Here is a 19988-nt window from a genome sequence, read left to right as displayed (position 1 = left end):
TGCTGTCCCTCCAAGACAGCTATGGTCCAGTAAGGACCCCCGAAACAATCGGAATTTTGGCATTCTTCCCGGAGCCCTGGGGTTCATGTTGTCTCGTCACGATGCTGGCCACGCCTCCCCAAGGGAGAGTTTTGAAATGTTTCTATGACTTACTTCCACAGGGTTCTGCTTTTATGATTTCAAAAAACGAAGAAGTACCAGAGCTCAAAGATGAAGGATGAAAATGGCACCTTGCTTTTCTGACAGTTGTAACAGAGCTACTCAACAGTTTGAATGTGCAACTTCAAGGAAAGGGGATGCTCATCTGTGATATGCTTTCACATGTGAAGGCATTTGAAGTAAAATTGGACCTCCTCATTAAACAAGTGAAGGAGGAAAACTTCTGCCATCTCCCTAGTACTCAGAAGCTGTTGGCTGAAAAACCAACAGTTGCATTCCCAAACAAAAAGTATGTGGATTCACTGGAAATGTTGCAAAGGGAGTTTCAAATTAGATTTAAAGAACTTCGTGCACATGAACAGGACATACAGCTTTTCTGGAACCCATTTTCTGTTGACATTGAAATTGTTGATCCGATTTACCAAATAGAACTGGCTGAACTACAGAATTGTGATTCTCAATTCAAGTCAAGCATTCCTTACTAATTTCTATGCATCTCTCCCCTCTGAGACATACCTTAATCTAAGGAACCATGCACTCAATATGGTAACCATCTTTGGCAGCACCTATGTCTGTAAACAGACTTTTTCCCAAATGAAACATCTGAAATCTCCAGCCAGATCCAGACTAACTGATGAACACTTGCATCACTTGCTATGACTGGCAGTAACAAATATGGAACTAGACATTGACTTGCTCTTCAGCCAAAAGCAGGCCCTCACTTCCCATTGAATTAGTAGTATATTTATGTTGGTTAAAATTGTTCTTCATTTTAAATATTGTATTATTTCATGTTTTTTTGCACTACAAATAAAGATATGTGCAGTGTTCATAGGAATTTGTTCATTTTTTTTCAAACTATAGTCCGGCCCCCAACAGTCTGAGGGACCGTTATCCCTCCTTAATGCACCATTGGAGGCTGGGGGAGGTTGTGCTGATTCTTGGCTTCTTCCACCTGCTTCCAATTGCTCTCAATGCCCATCTTGGGGGTTTTAGTTAAAGTCTTAATTGGTGCAGTTCTCAGTCTGGTTTATTGTCTGGTCATCAGAAACATATGATCAGGAGTTATTTTGAAGGAAATCTTGTTGTTTTATTCTTTTTTTAATGGCCTATTTTAAGGAGCCTGAAGCTGCTATTGTAATGAAGTTAGGGCCCAAAGAATCTATTTACTTAATAAGACCACCCCCTCCAAAAGGGAAAAAGAAAGCAAACTAGCAAGAAAGTTTGTGGTCTTAATAAGTAAATAGATTCCTTGGGTTGAATAAGTACAGCTTAGGAAGGACATGTTATGTCTGCGGGCCCCGAGCCTGGCTTCCTGGCAGAGTGACTCGGAGAGTGAGGGGGAAGAGCCGACAAGGCTTCCCTCTGCAGAACCTTCCTTTCTGGCTCCGCTCCAGATTCCAGAGGCAGGCCAGGTGGAGGAGGAGCTGACACGGCCTCTTTCCCCTGACCCCTCCTTCCCCCTGGCAACGCCCCAAGAGCCAGCTGAGGAGGATCAATCGTAGCTAGATGCAAGGCAGCGATGCCGAGTGAAGCGTGTGCAGCAAAAGAAAGTAAGGGGCTGGCCCAGGGAGTGCTGAGTGACGGAGCCACACCCTACAGGGTATAAAAGTGGGTGGAGCTGCCTTTGGGCTCTGTGATGGACAAAAACTGACTGTTGGAAACTTCGGCTGCTTTATTGTGAGACTCAGGAATTGGCTTTTCAGACTTCTGTTTACTTCTGAACTCTGGGTTGTTCCAGCAACAGACCACAGTAGCATTGAAGAGATAAGGAGGACTTGGCAGCAATCGCAGGTTCGTTGCCAGAGCTGATATCTGTAGCAAGAATAAATTGCTGGCAAATACAGTCAGCTCGTGTGTCTTCTGGGGGGTGGTTGAGGGGGGCAGAACAGGACAAAGGCAAAATGGACTGCTAAATTGGCCATGCCCACCCAGTCACTTGACCACATAGCCACGTCCACCTGGCCAGTCCGGCTCCCCAATGGTCTGAGGGACCGTGAATCGGCCCATTTAAAAAATTTGAGGACCCCGGTGCTAAATTTAAAAAAATGAATAAAAATGGGTTATCAATCCATGAATACAATATGAATTAAACTAGGCTAAAATAGGGTTGTCTCATCACACCTGAATGAAACTTTATATTTGTTTATTGTTTATATATTTGTATCCCACCTTTATTATTTTTACAATAACTCAAGGTAGTGAACATACTGTACTTAATACTCTTTCCTCCTTCTACTTTCCTAACAGTGAAGAAGATTTTCCAGAATGGAAATTGCTTTTGTTAGAAAGGGTTAGAAATTCCCCTTGGAAGGGATAGAATGATTATAGCAGTACATAAAAGAGCATCATGGAAAGCCAACCAACGTGATATTTGGAATATTCAGAATACATTAGTTCTTCCACTGGAAATCTTGGGCTATGGTTTTGCAGACAGTTCTCACTGAATAGTTTAGAATTATAGAATCATAGGACTGGAAGGGACCTTGGAGATTTTCAAGTCTAACTCTTGCCCAAGGCAGGAGACCATATTGCATCTCAGACAATTCTAAATGACTGTCCAATCTTTTCTTGAAAACCTTAAAGCTTGATCCTATAGGAATGCTATTACCTAAATATTTAAAACAAAGCCAAAAGTTCATTTAATATGGCTTTAATTTAGAATATTTCTTGGAGATCTTCATGGTAGCAAAACAATAAACTAGGGCTAAGCAGCAATTAGTAGACTAGGAGACATAGACACAGTGGTGGAAAGATGTGTTCAAAATAACAATCTATTCTGCCTTCTACACAGCTAGAAGTAAAAAGCATCTCTGGTCACAATTCCTCTTGGCACATTACAATATAGATTCCAGGTTATAGATCAGCAAATGTAATCTTGTATATAGATCAAGATTCAGCACAGATTGGTTCCACTTGCAACCACAGCCCATTCTCCGCCCGCAGGATTAGCTCTGGCTTGCGCCGTACAGATTGGCTCTCATCCAACCGCACCACAAACCTCAACAGTGTCAGTGCCAGGGCCACCTTCATCTCTGCCATGGCAAAGTTCTGCCCAATGCAGTTCCTGCAGAAAAGAAAAATTCTAGCTCAGTGGCTAAATGGCTGACTTCTTTACAACACTTCTCTTTTTATGAAGCTCATTGGACAAATCTAGCTTCATGAAGGCTTTTTTTTAAATTAGCAACCAGATGTATTGTTTCATGTTCCTTGCCCCAAGAGCCCCCGTTACAAATGTCACATGGATATCCTCCAACACCCTTCTCCTCTTTTTTTTAACAATTATTTTGTCTCTAGCTGTATGTTTGCTTACCTGGGTCCTGCAGAAAAGGGCACAAAAGCTAGTGGATGATGTGTTGAATCAAAGCGATATGGATTATAGACCTTTGAAAGATAAATAGATTGGATGAATGGGTTGAATGAGAAGATGTGAACATAAGAAGGAACTGATTAATTGACACCAAGTGTTTCATTTGTCACATGCCAAATTAATGGATAATAATCCAAACATAAGATGTCTGGACACAATTGTTCACATAGGAACAGGAGTTGGCATTCTTATGAGTACTCATTTGGCAGTGATGACCTGGAAGATCCGCTCTGCCAACTGATGATCTGAGAATGTGGGCTAGTAAAAGATTCTGACACAAATAGGAAGTCCAGCACATAACTCTCTGAAACATATATCATAGAATCACAGGGCTGGAAAGGAACTTGGAGGACTTATACCATCCTGGACAAATGGTTGTCCTGTCTTGACTACCTCCAGTGATGGAGCACCCACAACTCTGGAAGGCAAGTTAATCAATTTTTGATTAATTAGTAATTATTTTCACTGTGAGGAAATTTCTCTTTAATTCTAGGTTGGATCTCTATTTAAATAGCTTCAATGCATTGTTTCTTATCCTTCCTTCATGTGCTTTTGAAAATAAGTCAACCCCCTCTTCTCTGTGACAGCTCCTCAAGTACTGAGAAACTGCTATCATTCATCCTTAATCTTTTATAGGTTAGGCATACCTAGCTCCCTTAACCATTCATTCTACAGTTTAGTTTCCAGACCTCTTATCATTTTTGTTGCTCTACTCTACATACTTTTTAGGGTCTCAGCATCTTTTTGTATCGTTGTAACCAGAATTGGATGCAGTACCCCAAGTGTGGCCTCACTAGAGCAATATAAGATCACTTCTTGTGATCTTGATGCTATACCTCTATTGTTGCAGCCTAGGACTGTGTTGGCTTTTTTGGCAGGTACAGCACATTGCTACCTCATGCATAAGTGGTGATCCACTCAGACACCTAGATTGAGACACCTCAGTTGTTACTTTTGAGCCAGGTACTGCCTTCTTCTTTTTTTTTTTTTGCATTTATATCCCGCCCTTCTCCGAAGACTCAGGGCGGCTTACACTATGTTAAGCAATAGTCTTCATCCATTTGTATATTATATACAAAGTCAACTTATTGCCCCCAACAATCTGGGTCCTCATTTTACCTACCTTATAAAGGATGGAAGGCTGAGTCAACCTTGGGCCTGGTGGGACTTGAACCTGCAGTAATTGCAAGCAGCTGCTGTTAATAACAGACTGTTTTAGCAATCTGAGCCACCAGAGGCCCCTTCTCTAAACCTGTGAATTTGATTTTTCCTGATTAAATGCAAAACCTTAATTTTCTCAACTGCATCTTGTTGGATAGAGCCCAATGCTCAAGTCTGTCAAGATCCTTTTATTTATTTTTTATTTATTTATTTTTGTCACACAGTATATATAAGCATAAGCATGTAATAACTATACAATATATAAGCTTATATATAAGTATGAGTATGTAATAACTATATTAATTGGATATAATGAAAAAAAAACAATAGGACAGGAACAGTAGGCACGCTTGTGCTCTTATGCACGCCCCTTGCAGACCTCTTAGAAATTGGGTGAGGTCAATAGTAGACAGTTTTTGGTTGAAGCTTTGGGGATTTTGGGAAGAGACCACAGAGTCAGGTAGTTTATTCCAAGCATTAACAACTCTGCTAGTGAAGTCATATTTTCTGCAACTGTTAGCAATCCCGCCACCCTAAACTTGGTGTCATCTGCAGATTTCATTAATTCCTTTCTATCTCCTCATCTAGAACATTTATGAAGATGTTGAAGGTGCTGGGTCCAAGACATGTAGTTTCATTGAGGACTACTCCTTCAAGATGATTATGAAAATGATAGAACTACAGAGATGATTCTTGTCTTGCTTTAGTTCTGAAAAGATTTTGTCCCAGGAAACTTGCAGAGACTGTTTTATGGGCAAATGGATTTATGTCTGTAGAATAACTTGTCTGCTTTCTGCCACAATTTAAAGACTAATAGATGCTTGACATTACCTTCTCTTTGCAATTTCGAACAGGTAGCAAAAATGATCCCTGCTTGGCCTTATGGGCAAAAAAGTGCCTACTGCACAAGTCATAGGTTTGAGGGAGCAAGGAGCACTCAAATGAAACCTTATATGCCAGTAATCATCTTACATCTGACAAAAGAGAACTTTTTATGCAAAATTGACCCAAGGTCCTGAAGATTACCCCCACCCTCGCTCCGAAGCTCCAAAGGAGTTTAATGAGTGGGATTCCAAGAAAACAGATGTCTGCAACTAAGGAATAAAATTTTATCAGTGAGGTGGCCTCAGTTACAGAGCTCAAAGGGAGAAGAATCAGCCAGTAGGTAACATTACAATCTTTTTATCCTCCCTCATTAAATGTAAAACATTAATATCAATAAAAAAATCAAAATGCACATGACATTGAACAAAGAGTTTTTAAGGTGCTACAGTTCAATAATTTACTTTTTGCTTTGTTGCAGGAAAAACCATCAACTCTGTGCTTCACATTTTGTCATATAAAATAGACACTGCTCCTTTTCCTGAGACACCATTTCTTAATGAAAATAGTGGGCAAGAAATATGAATTTACATAAATATTGAGAAAGAAGCTAATTTTTTAAATTACTGTACATTAATGTAATGTAATGCTCAGTATTTTTTTTAAATTTCTTTTTGTCACAACAGTATACACAAACAATTGTCATAGATAAAACAACATATTTTGAAGAATATATATATATATGTAAAAAAAAATATGCATCAACTATATCAATTTGATATGATGAAGGGAACAATAGGACAGGAACGGTAGGCACTTTTGTGCTCTTATGCACGCCCCTTATATTTTGTTATATAAAAAGGTAAAGGTTCCCCTCGCACATACGTGCTAGTCGTTGCCGACTCTAGGGGGCGGTGCTCATCACCGTTTCAAAGCCGAAGAGCCAGCGCTGTCCGAAGACGTCTCCATGGTCATGTGGCCGGCATGACTCAAATTTTGTTATATAGTTAGTGTAAAAAATGTATGTTGTATGCACAGGCTTTTGCTTCTTGACTGATCCATTGAATACTGTAATGTATATAGGAGCCCAGGTTTTATGCAGAAAATGTGCACATTAAAGAGGTGATTTTTGACTAATATTTCAAGATTTTAATCTATGCTTTTAAATTGTATGAGTATTCTTAATGAATATTCAAACTCAAAACTGTAGAAATGGTGGTAGACTTTAGGAAAAACCCTTCCATACTTCCACCTCTCACAATACTTGACAACACAGTATCAACAGTAGAAACCTTCAAATTTCTGGGTTCTATCATATCGCAAGATCTCAAATGGACAGCTAACATCAAAAACATCATTAAAAAAGGACAACAAAGAATGTTCTTTCTGCACCAACTCAGTAAGCTCAAACTGCCCAAGGAGCTGCTGATCCAATTCTACAGAGGAATTATTGAGTCTGTCATTTGCACCTCTATAACTGTCTGGTTCGATTCTGCAACCCAACCAGAAAAACACAGACTTCAGAGGATAATTAGAACTGCAGAAAAAATAATTGCTACCAACTTGCCTTCCGTTGAGGACCTGTATACTGCACGAATCAAGAAGAGGGCCGTGAAAATATTTGCAGATCCCTCGCATCCTGGACATAAACTGTTTCAACTCCTACCCTCAAAACGACGCTATAGAGCACTGCACACCAGAACAACTAGACACAAGAACAGTTTTTTCCCGAAGGCCATCACTCTGCTAAACAAATAATTCCCTCAACACTGTCAGACTATTTACTGAATCTGCACTACTATTAATCGTTTCATAGTTCCCATCGCCAATCTCTTTCCACTTATGACTGTATGACTATAACTTGTTGCTGGCAATCCTTATGATTTATATTGATATATTGATCATCAATTGTGTTGTAAATGTTGTACCTTGATGAACGTATCTTTTCTTTTATGTACACTGAGAGCATATGCACCAAGACAAATTCCTTGTGTGTCCAATCACACTTGGCCAATAAAAAATTCTATTCTATTCTATTCTATTCTAAATTCTACATTATTTGTTTGTTTGCTTTTCACATTTTTGAACTGCCCATTTCCCTCAGAGATATATATGTACCTACCTTCTTGCTGGATTCTTATACCTCAATGAACAAAAAGCAGAATATAACTTTAGAAATAACTATACTTAGCTATTCAATTATCATGACAAGATTAAGTGTCCCCCCCGCCCCAACTTTAAAATAGCATCCTAGCAGGCAATCTGCAGGGGGAAGGGCGTCTCCCAAGCTGAATTCTACACAGACCCAAAATGGATGAAAACAAATTACAAATTACAAAGAAATTGGGAAAATGCTACCTCAGGGTCTGGCCATACAGCAGGATTGTGATGGGTCCCAAAGATACTGACCAGGCAGACATTCCCTGCAGAGAGAAGAATCTAATGAACTCTAGATGCCACCAAAGGTAGAAAGATTCACAAAAGCAGGAAACAGACAAAGGAACATGACAGAACTTGGCAAATGAATTGCTGTTAATAGATAGAGCAAAGAATAGGCCAACATTCTGTTGGTTTGTGTTTATGTTCATGCACCCCATTCCTAAGAGGTCTGTAAGGGGCATGCATAAGAGCACCAACATGCCTACCGTTCCTATCCTAATGTTCCCTTTGATTGTATCCAATCTGATATAGTTATTACATATTTATGCTTATATATATATGCTTATACATCGTATAGTTATTTCATGCTTATGCTTATATATACTGTTGTGACAAATAAAATAAATAAAAAATAGATGTTTCATATCTTTATGTTAGTGCTACAGATTTTCAGATGATCTGAGATCTTCCTTTAATAACTTGATGGCAAATAATAAACCAACAAAAATTAGTTTATGACTTTGCTACTAGCCTAGAGTTGCCCCAAAAAGAGGACCAGCTTGTACTGCCTGACTGTTACTCACATCCCCCCCAGCTTTTCTACCCCTGTCCATTGCTCCATCTTCCATGATGGCCATTCGTGGTTCCTCCGTTTACCAGTAGACTCATTTCATAACTCCCCAATCCCACCCCCCACTAGTTGCTCTTGGGATGGACAGTTCTTTCATCAAGCCAGGCAAATCAAGCAAGATGGCCTCAGAGAACCACAGGAACAACCCCATTGTCTTTTGTTCCAGCAAACGCAGATTACAAGCATTTAAAAACAGCCCCTAATCATTTTGCCACAATGCAAACCCAATTTAAATTGAAACTGTGAACAGTTTGTGGCAAAAAGATCAAAGTGTTTTTGGAATCAGCTCTGTAATTGCCACCCTTTTTTGATAGCTAGATGCAGAAGAAAGTTGTAGTTCTGAAAGGGACTCCTAGAATCCCTAATGATGGACTTATCATTGAAAAGGCTATAAAGTTTCCTGAGCAGTGAAAAGCCATGTTCAAAAATAACAATAAATAAAAAAAGTACAAGACATTGGAAGACCCATGTTTTTCTCCTACAGATGTGACATGATATACCAAGCAAACTTTTTCTCCTACAAGTAGCAACAAACAAAACAACAGGAAGGAAGGACAAGAAATATACACATTTTCAAGAAAAATGAGACATGGGAGCCTGAACAAAATGTGGAACATAACATCTATTGCTGTAAGACCCATAATAATTGAATTGCTTTTTATTATTTTGGGGTGATATAATTCTTGTTAAGTATAGAGTTATTAGATTAGACACATTGAAAGAGAACAATTATGGTAAACTCAAACAGCAGATAGTGACAGATTTGGTTAAATGGAAACACTTACAATTGTCATTACTTGGAAGAATATCAACAATTAAGATGAATATACTACCTAGAATTTTGTACCTGTTTCAAACTATTCCAATTAAATTGAGTAGAGGATACTTCCTGGAACTGAATAAAATAATGTTGAAGTATATTTGGCAAGGGAGGAAAGCAAGGATAAAATTAAAATTATTACAAGATAAGAGAGTGAGAGGTTGTTTTGGGCTACCTAATTGGGAATTGTATTATCAGGCAGCAAATTTGATGTGGATTAAAGAATGGATAATTTTGAGAAATAATAGAATATTGACTTTGGAAGGACATGATTTGTTGATGGGATGGCATGGTTTTTTATGGTATGGACAAGCTAAAACACAGGGATATTTTAGAAGACATTTAATTAGAGAAGCTTTGTTATCAAATTGGGAGAAGATAAAGAAAAATCATTTTTTGAAAATTCCAACTTGGGTATCATCTATCGAGGCATTCTCATATTCAATAACATTTAGAAAGGAATATATTGTCAGATATGATGAATTGTTAAATGAAAAGGCTAAGTTAAAAGCTAAATCAGAATTAGAGGCAGACAGTATAATAATGAATTGGTTTTCTTATTTGCAAATACAATCCAGATATGATAAAGATGTTAAAACAGAAGGCTTTTATAATAATACAACCGCTTTTGATAAGATTTTAACAGGTTCTGATGACAATCTGATTAAGAAACTGTATGGATATCTACTAGAAGAAAAACTGGGAGAGAACAAGTAAAAGAGACTATGATTGCTTGGGGGAAGAATTTTGGTCATGGGATAGATTTAGATGTCTGGCAAAAACTATGGATGTATAATTATGAAATGATAATGTCTACAGCATATAAAGAGAATTTGTATAAGTTGTTTTACAGGTGGCATTTATCCCCGACAAGAATTGCAAGAATGTTTAAGGATAAATCCGAAAAATGTTGGAAGTGTCATCAGACACCTGGATCATATTACCATATGTGGTGGACATGCATTGAAGCAAAAAGATATTGGACTAAGATACACACGTGGTTGGAGAAAATGATTAAAAAACACATAGACTTTAAGCCAGAAGTCTTTCTGTTGGGAATTATTCCTGAGATATATACTAGAGATGTAACATATTTGATTGTGAATATTAAAGCAGCTAGGATTGTGTTTGCTAAAAATTGGAAAAATGAGAAATTACCTTTGAAAGATGAAATAATCAGGAAAATGATGGAATGTGCAGAGATGAGTAAATGGACATTTGAAATTAGAGACCAAGAAGATAAACAATATTATAAAATATGGGATTTATTTTATAACTGGTTAGATGGGAAATATGTTAGAAAAGAAAATATATTTACGAAAGAGATGTTTATCTTGAGATTGCACAAGAAGATATGTAAACACCCCTTCAGCATATTGAAATTGTTTGATGTGAATGTTTTTTTTCTTTTCTTTTTTTTGTGGTGGAAAAAAAATAAAATTTTCATTTAAAAATAATAATAATAATTGAATTGTTTTTTATTATTTTGGGATGATATAATTCTTGTTAAGTATAGAGTTCTTAGATTAGAAATGGCCATTGCAGCATTTGAGAAAGCAAAACAGTCTCATTCAGCTTCCACCAGATAAATACTGTAAAAGGAACTCTAATACACACTCTCAATACAGTATAAAAGATCCCAAACTGGGATCTTTTTCTTATTCAATATACTTTGCACTTTGTTTACTTTATAAGAGGTTTAATCCTCATGGAGGCCAAAATATGATAGCATAGTAACCTGGAACAACTGCTAATGCAGGCAGGGAATAAAGTCATAGAGGGAAAAAGATAATCCAAATGCCAGATACAGATAATTAACAAAGAATGGCATGGGGGTCCTTCTATAAGCACATACCTTTAGGGATAACTCGTCCATCAGGAAGGTTCACATCTTCAGTGCAGCGTCGAGATATGACTGTGACTGGAGGATGCAGCCGCAGGCTCTCCTTGATGCACATGGTGGTGAAGGGCATGAGGGAGAGATCTTTCCTGAGAAGAGACATTTATTTATTTGCTTGTTTGCTTACTTATTAAATTTATTTCCTACCAATCTTGTAATGAAATGACTTTGGGTGGTTATAGCCTTAAATGGTACCAAGCCTCATTATTTAGCAAGACTTTTGGGTACAGTAAAGTGATAGAAATCCCTTTCATGGATTACTGCCTTGTCGTGGTGAAGGGGCTTGCGTAGCTCAATGAAACTATGAGCTATGCCGTGCAGGGACACCCAAGATGGACAGGTCATAGCAGAGAGTTCTGACAAAACGTAATCTACTGGAGAAGGAAATGGCAACCCACTCCAGTATCTTTGCCATGAAAACCCCATGGACAGTACAAAAAGGAAAAAAGATATGACGCCGGAAGATGAGCCCCTCAGGTCAGAAGGTGTCCAATAGGCTACTGGGGAAGAGCGGAGGGCTAGTACTAGTAGCGCCAGAAAGAATGAAGCGACTGGGCCAAAGCCGAAAGGACGCTCAGCTGTGGATGTATCTGGTGGTGAAAGGAAAGTCCGATGCTGCAAAGATTTTTTCTCCATAGGAACCTGGAATGTAAGATCCATGAATCAAGGCAAGCTGGATGTGGTCAAACAAGAGATGACAAGACTGAACATCGACATCTTAGGAACCAGCAAACTAAAGTGGACAGGAATGGGCGAATTTAATTCAGATGATTATTAGGTATACTACTGTGGGCAAGAATCCCTCAGAAGAAATGGAGTGGCCTTCATAATCAATAAAAAAGTAGGAAAAGCAATACTGGGATACAATCCCCAAAATGACAGAATGATCTCAGTCCGAATCCAAGGCAAACCATTCAATATCACAGTAGTTCAAGTCTATGCCCCAACCACTGGTGCTGAAGAAGATGAAATTGACCAGTTCTATGAAGCCCTACAGCACCTGATAGAATTAACACCAAAAAATGATGTCCTTATCATCATGGGAGATTGGAATGCTAAAGTAGGAAGCCAAAAGATAACCAGAATAACAGGCAAGTATGGCCTTGGAGTACAAAATAAAGCAGGGCACAGGCTGATAGAATTCTGTCAAGACAATACGATGGTCATAGCAAACACTCTTTTCCAACAACCTAAGAGACAACTCTACACATGGACATCACCAGATGGTCAACACAGAAATCAGATTGACTATGTACTCTGCAGCCAAAGATGGAGAAGCTCTATACAGTCAGTAAAAACAAGACCAGGAGCTGACTGTGGCTCAGATCATGAGCTACTTCTTGCAAAATTTAGGTTTAAACTAAAGAAAGTAGGGAAAAGCACCAGGCCACTCAGGTATGAACTAAATCATATCCCTGATGAATATACAGTAGAGATGACAAATAGATTTAAAGAATTAGATCTGATAGAGTGCCTGATGAACTATGGATGGAGGTTCGCAACATTGTACAAGAGATAGCAACTAAAACCATTCCAAAGAAAAAGAAATGCAAGAAAGCAAAATGGTTGTATGAGGAAGCTCTGCAAATAGCTGAGGAAAGAAGGGAAGCGAAAGGCAAGGGAGAAAGAGAAAGATACATCCAGTTGAATGCAGAATTCCAGAGAATAGCTAGAAGAGATAAGAATGCATTCTTAAATGAACAGTGCAAAGAAATAGAAGAAAACAATAGAATAGGGAGGACCAGAGATCTATTCAAGAAAATTGGAGATATGAAGGGAACGTTTCATGCAAAGATGGGCATGATAAAGGACCAAAATGGCAGGGACCTAACAGAGGCAGAAGAGATTAAGAAGAGGTGGCAAAATTACACAGAAGAACTATAAAAGAATGAGCTTAACATCCCTGATAACCACGATGGAATGGTCACTGACCTTGAGCCAGACATCCTAGAATGTGAAGTCAAATGGGCCTTAGGAAATCTGAGCAACAACAAAGCTAGTGGAGGAGACAGTATTCCAGCTGAGCTATTCAAAATCTTAAAAGACGATGCAGTAAAAGTGCTACACCCAATTTGTCAGCAAATTTGGAAAACTCAACAATGGCCACAGGATCGGAAAAGGTCAGTTTACATTCCAATTCCAAAGAAAGGCAATGCCAAAGAATGTTCAAACTATCGCACCATTGCACTCATTTCACATGCTAGTAAGGTTATGCTTAAAATCCTACAAGCTAGGCTCCAGCAATATGTGGATCAAGAACTACCAGAAGTACAGGCAGGATTTCGTAGAGGCAGAAGAACTAGAGATCAAATTGCCAACATACGCTGGATCATGGAGAAAGCTAGGGAGTTCCAGAAAAACATCTACTTCTGCTTCATTGACTATGCTAAAGCCTTTGATTGTGTGGATCACAACAAATTGTGGCAAGTTATTAAAGAGATGGGAGTACCAGACCATCTTATTTGTCTCTTGAGAAACCTGTATGCGGGTCAAGAAGCCACAGTGAGAACTGGACACGGAACCACTGATTGGTTCAAAATTGGGAAAGGAGTCAGGCAAGGCTGTATACTATCACCCTGCCTATTTAACTTATATGCAGAACACATCATGAGAAAGGCAGGGCTAGATGAAGCAAAAATTGAAATTAAGATTGCCGGAAGAAATATCAACAACCTCAGATATGCAGATGATACTACTCTAATGGCAGAAAGCGAAGATGAACTAAAGAGTCTCTTGATGCAGGTGAAGGAGGAGAGTGCAAAAGTTGGCTTGAAAGTCAACATTAAGAAAACAAAAATCATGGCATAAGAAAGGCTGAGTGCCAAAGAATTGAGGCCTTTGAACTCTGGTGCTGGAGAAGACTCCTCCCTTGGACTGCAAGGTGAACAAACCTTGCAGTCCAAGGTTCTAGAGGAGATCAATCCTGACTGCTCTTTAGAAGGCCAGATCCTGAAGATGAAACTCAAATACTTTGGCCACCTAATGAGAAAGAAGGACTCACTGGAGGAGAGCCTTATGCTGGGAAAGATTGAGGGCAAAAGAAGAATGGGACAACAGAGAACGAGGTGGCTGGATGGAGTCACTGAAGCAGTAGGCATGAGATTAAATGGACTACAGAGGATGGTAGAGGACAGGAAGGCCTGGAGGAATGTTGTCCATGGGGTCATGATGGGTTGGACACGACTTCGCAACTAACAACAACAACAGAAGTGATAGGATTGGTTTGCACCGGTTTCAGAGAACTGATAGCTAATTTTTTCTGCAGTTTGGCGAACCAGCTGATCCACCACTGGCTAACCCTGTGTTCTGTTTCCCTTCCCCCAATACTCCCAGCAAAGAGTCAGTCAGAGGCCTCTTTTCTGATTTATTTACATATATATATAAATGTCCTGGCTACGTCTACCCACGGGCCTGCCAAGTTTCTGGAGATAACAAGGAAATTACAGATAAGGCCAGAATTACTCACGAATATATTCTTCCCTCCGTTGATACAGATTGCCCGCGCAAATTCATTACTTTGTCCAAGACAAAAAACCAGGAAATCCCGCCTCCTATTTATAGTCTCTGCAGATGTCACTGCATGACAATTATGACTTGGCTTTGTCCCAACTCTTCCACTGCTGCGCACGCCGATCACGTCTTCGTAATCTTGCATCACTCCAAAACTGTTCTTGGGGCGTTGCCAAATCAGAAGGAGGCTCCATGGAATCAGGCTTTGCCGGCCCCTCCTCCTCCCTTTGAGTGGGTGCCAGGGAGGGAAAGGGCTCACAAGAAGCAGGGCTGGCCAGGTCTTCTCCCTCACTTTCTGAATCATCCGAGTCCAGGAGTCCAGTCCGGGTCCAGGAACTTGGGTCACAACACTATCCCTCACCGCAGGGCCCTTCCCCTGGGGCTGACGATCGGGATGCGGTCGGGCTGGGTTCTGCTCATGGAAGGCCTGCACCAGGTCAGGGGCATGAACGTCAGAGGCATCTACCCAGGAGAAATCAGTCCCGTATTCCTTCCACGCGATCAAATATTGGAAACGACCCTTCAGCCAGCGGGAGTCTCTTTTTTTTTTTTTATTACTTTTTTGCAACAAACAAACAAAAAGAAAATACATTATTACACCCTTGTGCTATACATAAAAAAAAGGAAGATTTGGGTCTTCGGATATATCCTCACGATCGCCAAAATCCACGTTCTCGAGGTACAGGTACCAAAGCGTCCAATGTTGCAAGTGCAAAGTCCACAAATGGTTTCCAAGTCTTCCAGAAAATATCTTCTTTATACACACCACTTCTAATTTTAATATCACATGTCATTTTATCATTTAAAGCTAATTTCCACATTTCAGAATTCCACTCTTCTATTCTAAAAATCACATCTAGTTTCCAATATCTAGCTATTATAATTCTACCTATTATAATTATAATTCTAATCAATTCTTTTTCATATTTTGTTAATTCTATTTCCTTAATTACCAACAATAATATAGTTTCCACTCTCAATGTTATTACTTTCCCCATCATTTCAAATATCATTTTCTCCAATTGTTGCCAAAACTTTTTAACCTTATCACATTTATACCACATATGTTCATAAGTCCCCAATTCCATCTCACATCTCCAACATTTTTTACTAATTTTTTTATCCATTTGTGACAATCTTACTGGGGTCAAATACCAAACAACTTTATAATTGTGCTCTTTAATCCTTATAGATAAAGTTCTCATAATTCTACTATTCCAATTCACATTCCAATCTGACTCTGGTATTTCAATATTAAGATCTTTTTCCCAATTTGTCCTCATCACTCTTTGTAATTTTTCATCAGAATTTATAATCTTATAAACCCTACTAACGAGTCCCTTTAGCCCAATTTCATCTTTCATAATCCGAGATACTAAATATTCAAATTCAGTTTCACATCTATTTATCGAATAATTTTCCCTTAATTTTTTTGTCCATTTTTCTATCTGTATTTTTTCAAACCAACTTAACCCTAATTTTTCAATAATTTCTTTATTTCTCCTTTCATTTTCCATAACTTTTATCCAATCTCTAATAATTTCTATATTTTCCTCTTTAATCACTTCATTACGTTTTATATTATTTTTAATCGGCCAAATTCCAATTGTCTCCCCAAAAAGATTAAATGTTAAAGTTGTCTTGGTTTGGTAGAATTGCAATGTGTAAGTTGATGTTGCTGCCCAAGTTCAACTTTTTATTCGAGATGCTACCGCTAAATTTGACAGAGAAAGATATTGAAGGATATCAGAAAAAATTGGATAAATTTTGTAATGGTGGCAAAAGACCTAGATTAGTGAAGAAAATGTGGTATCAAAATCAAAAGGAAGGCGGATTAGGAATCCCCAAATTATTTAATTATTACTGTGCGTATGGTATCCGGATAGTGGTAAAAATACTTAAAGGTGAAGATAATTATTGGAGAGATTTAGAGTTAAGGGATATAGAGAAATTTGGATCAAGGTGGTTTTTAGATAAAGCAAATTTAAAATGTGTAAGTGGAAGTTATTGGTTAAAGGGATTAAGTAAAATGTGGAACAAATTTGTTAAAATTTTAATTCCGGATATAATCTTTTTGGGGGAGACAACTGGAATTTGGCCGATTAAAAATAATATAAAACGTAATGAAGTGATTAAAGAGGAAAATATAGAAATTATTAAAGATTGGATAAAAGTTATGGGAAATGAAAGGAGGAATAAAGAAATTATTGAAAATTAGGGTTAAGTTGGTTTGAAAAATACAGATAGAAAATGGACAAAAAACTAAAGGAAAATTATTCGATAAATAGATGTGAAACTGAATTTGAATATTTAGTATCTCGGATTATGAAAGATGAAATTGGGCTAAAGGACTCGTTAGTAGGGTTTATATGATTATAAATTCTGATGAAAAATTACAAAGAGTGATGAGGACAAATTGGGAAAAAGATCTTAATATTGAAATACCAGAATCAGATTGGAATGTGAATTGGAAGAGTAGAATTATGAGAACTTTATCTACAAGGATTAAAGAGCACAATTATAAAGTTGTTTGGAAATGGTATTTGACTCAGTAAGATTGTCACAAATGGATAAAAACTAGTAAAAATGTTGGAGATGTGAGATGGAATTGGGGACTTATGAACATATGTGGTATAATTGTGATAAGGTTAAAAGTTTTGGCAACAATTGGAGAAAATGATATTTGAAATGATGGGAAAGTAATAACATTGAGAGTGGAAACTATATTATTGTTGGTAATTAAGGAAATAGAATTAACAAAATATGAAAAGAATTGATTAGAATTATGATTATAATAGGTAGAATTATAATAGCTAGATATTGGAAACTAGATGTGATTTTTAGAATAGAAGAGTGGAATTCTGAAATGTGGAAATTAGCTTTAAATGATAAAATGACATGTGATATTAAAATTAGAAGTGGTGTGTATAAAGAAGATATTTTCTGGAAGACTTGGAAACCATTTGTGGACTTTGCGCTTGGAACATTGGATGCTTCAGTACCTGTACCTCGAGAACGTGGATTTTGGCAATCATGAGGATATATCCGAAGACCCAAATCTTCCTTTTATGTATAGCACAAGGGTGTAATAATGTATTTTCTTTTTGTTTGTTTGTTGCAAAAAAAATAATAATAAAAAAAAAAAGCAAACTCCACCAGGGACAGGTAGTCGGCCCAGTTGTCCTGTTGCTGGTTGATGAAGCAACGGAGATACTGTTCCAGTATACCGATGACCTTCTCTGTACCCCCGTCGGTCTCCGGATGGTGCGATGATGACAGACATACCTGCACCTCCAACGCGGCCATCAGGCTCTTCCAGAAACAGGCTGTGAACTGAACTCCGCGGTCCGAAACCACCCTGTCCGGTAGACCATGGAGGCGGAAGATGTGCTGCAGAAAGAGACGGGCCGTTTTTGCGGCTGTGGGCAGTCTGCGGCATGGGATGAAGTGTGCCATCTTGGTGAGCATGTCCACCACCACCAGCACCGTGGTGAACCCAGAGGATGGCGGCAGGTCTGTCAGGAAGTCCATAGAGATCGCCCCCCAGGGTCTGTCGGGTGTCGGCAAGGGCTGGAGGAGCCCGGGAGGTGCCCCCGTGGCGGTCTTGGCTTGCCGGCACGGTACGCAGGATGTCACGTAGGCATGTATATCATGCCGCACTCGGGGCCACCAAAAGGTCCGTGTCACCAGGTGGAGGGTCTTGAAGAACCCAAAATGTCCTGCTGCAGGGTTGTTGTGGCACTGGGTCATGACGAGGGCTCGGAGTGGTCCTGTGGGCACATATAATCGCCCCCGAAACTTGAGTAAGTCCTCCTCCAAGGTCCAAGGAGACGTGGGGCCCACCTCCGCCTCCTTTGCTGCGACCAGGCGCCCTGGCGCTGCGCCTCGCACCTGGGCCCGCAAGTCCACTGGCTCCGTGCTGCGGCCAAGGCTTCTGCCGGCAGCACTGTCCGTGGAGGAAGGGGTCCTTGGCGCAGAGGTACTCTGGCTTGCGGACAGGGCATCCGCCCTCCGGTTGTGACCGCTGGGAATGTAGGTCACGGAAGTTGAACCGGCAAAACAACGACCACCGGATCTGCCGCTGGTTCAACTTCCGAGCTGTGGTGAGGTGCTCGAGATTCCGATGGTCCGCTCGACCTCCACCTGATGTCGGGCCCTCCAGATGGTGTCGCCAAGCCTCGAATGCAGCCTTGATAGCCAGCAACTCTTTTCCCATATGGTGTAGTTGCGCCGGAAGGATTGAGTTTCCGGGAGTAGTAAGCGCAGGGAAAAGTGTGCCGCCATTCGCCGGAGCCTGTAGCAGCACCGCTCCTAGAGCCACATTGGACGATCCGCTTCCACCACAAAAGGCCGGAGCGGGTCGGGATGCCTCAGGACGGGTTCCGTGACGAAGGCTTTCTTGAGGGCTGTGAATGCTTCTTGCTGCGGGGACCCCACCGAACGCAACCTTCTTCCTGAGGAGCTGGGTAAGTGGAGCCGTCAGTGTGGCGAAGCCGGGATGAAGGTCCGGTAGTAGTTGGCGGCCAGCAGGCGCTGAACATCCTTCACCCGACGAGGGCTTCCCAGCTACACAAAGCTTCTACTTTACATGGGTCCATGGCTATGCCCTCGGGCGAGATGATATGCCCGAGGAATTCTATGGAAGTCCGGAAGAAGACGATTTCTCAGCCGCATTGAGTTGTTGCTCCATAGCGTTGCAGAACCAGACCGACGTGTCGAAGGTGGCTTTCCTGGACCGAGTAAATCAGGATGTCGTTCAGGTAGATCCTCACGAACCGATCCAACATGTCTCGGAACATGTCGTTCATGAAGTGCTGAAAACGGCGGAGCGTTGGTCAACCCAAATGGCATGACAGTGTATTCGTAGTGTCCGTATCGGGTGCCGAATGCCGTCTTCCATTCGCCTCCTTCTCGCATCCGCACCAGGTTGTAGGCCCCGGAGATTGAGCTTGGTGAAGATCGTGGCCTCCGCAACCTCTCCAGTAGCTCCGGATGAGCGGCAGGGGTAGCGATTCCGCACCGTAATGGCGTTTAGCCGGCGGTAATCACAGCATAGGCGCAAGTCCCCTGTCTTCTTCTTCACGAAGAGGACCGGGGCCGAGAGAGGGGACTTTGAAGGCCGGATGAACCCTCGGGCCAGGTTTTTGTCCAGGAAGTCCCTGAGGGCGGCCAACTCGGGCTCCGACATGGAATACAGGCGTCCCACAGGCAGTGGTGCGTTGGGCAGAAGGTCCAC

At 40.2% G+C, this 19988-nt stretch overlaps 1 protein-coding gene across 1 annotated transcript in view; it reads right to left on the bottom strand.

Annotated features, from left to right (window-relative positions):
• Positions 1-2769: 2769 nt before the first annotated feature.
• Positions 2770-19988, bottom strand: part of LOC131193242 (ultra-long-chain fatty acid omega-hydroxylase) — a 78305-nt gene continuing 61086 nt past the window's right edge. Inside the window, exons 9-12 of the mRNA XM_058173239.1 lie at positions 11198-11331; positions 7871-7935; positions 3473-3543; positions 2770-3226 (exon numbers count right to left, since the gene is read on the bottom strand). Coding sequence (XP_058029222.1) covers positions 3049-3226; positions 3473-3543; positions 7871-7935; positions 11198-11331 — 448 coding nt within the window. The 3' untranslated portion in view covers positions 2770-3048. The remainder of the gene's footprint in view (positions 3227-3472; positions 3544-7870; positions 7936-11197; positions 11332-19988) is intronic.

The sequence above is a fragment of the Ahaetulla prasina genome, chromosome 2 (genome assembly GCF_028640845.1).
Source record: "Ahaetulla prasina isolate Xishuangbanna chromosome 2, ASM2864084v1, whole genome shotgun sequence".
NCBI classification, from domain to species: domain Eukaryota; kingdom Metazoa; phylum Chordata; class Lepidosauria; order Squamata; family Colubridae; genus Ahaetulla; species Ahaetulla prasina.
Note: the sequence above shows the minus strand (reverse complement) of the source record. Positions and strands in the feature narration are given on the sequence as shown.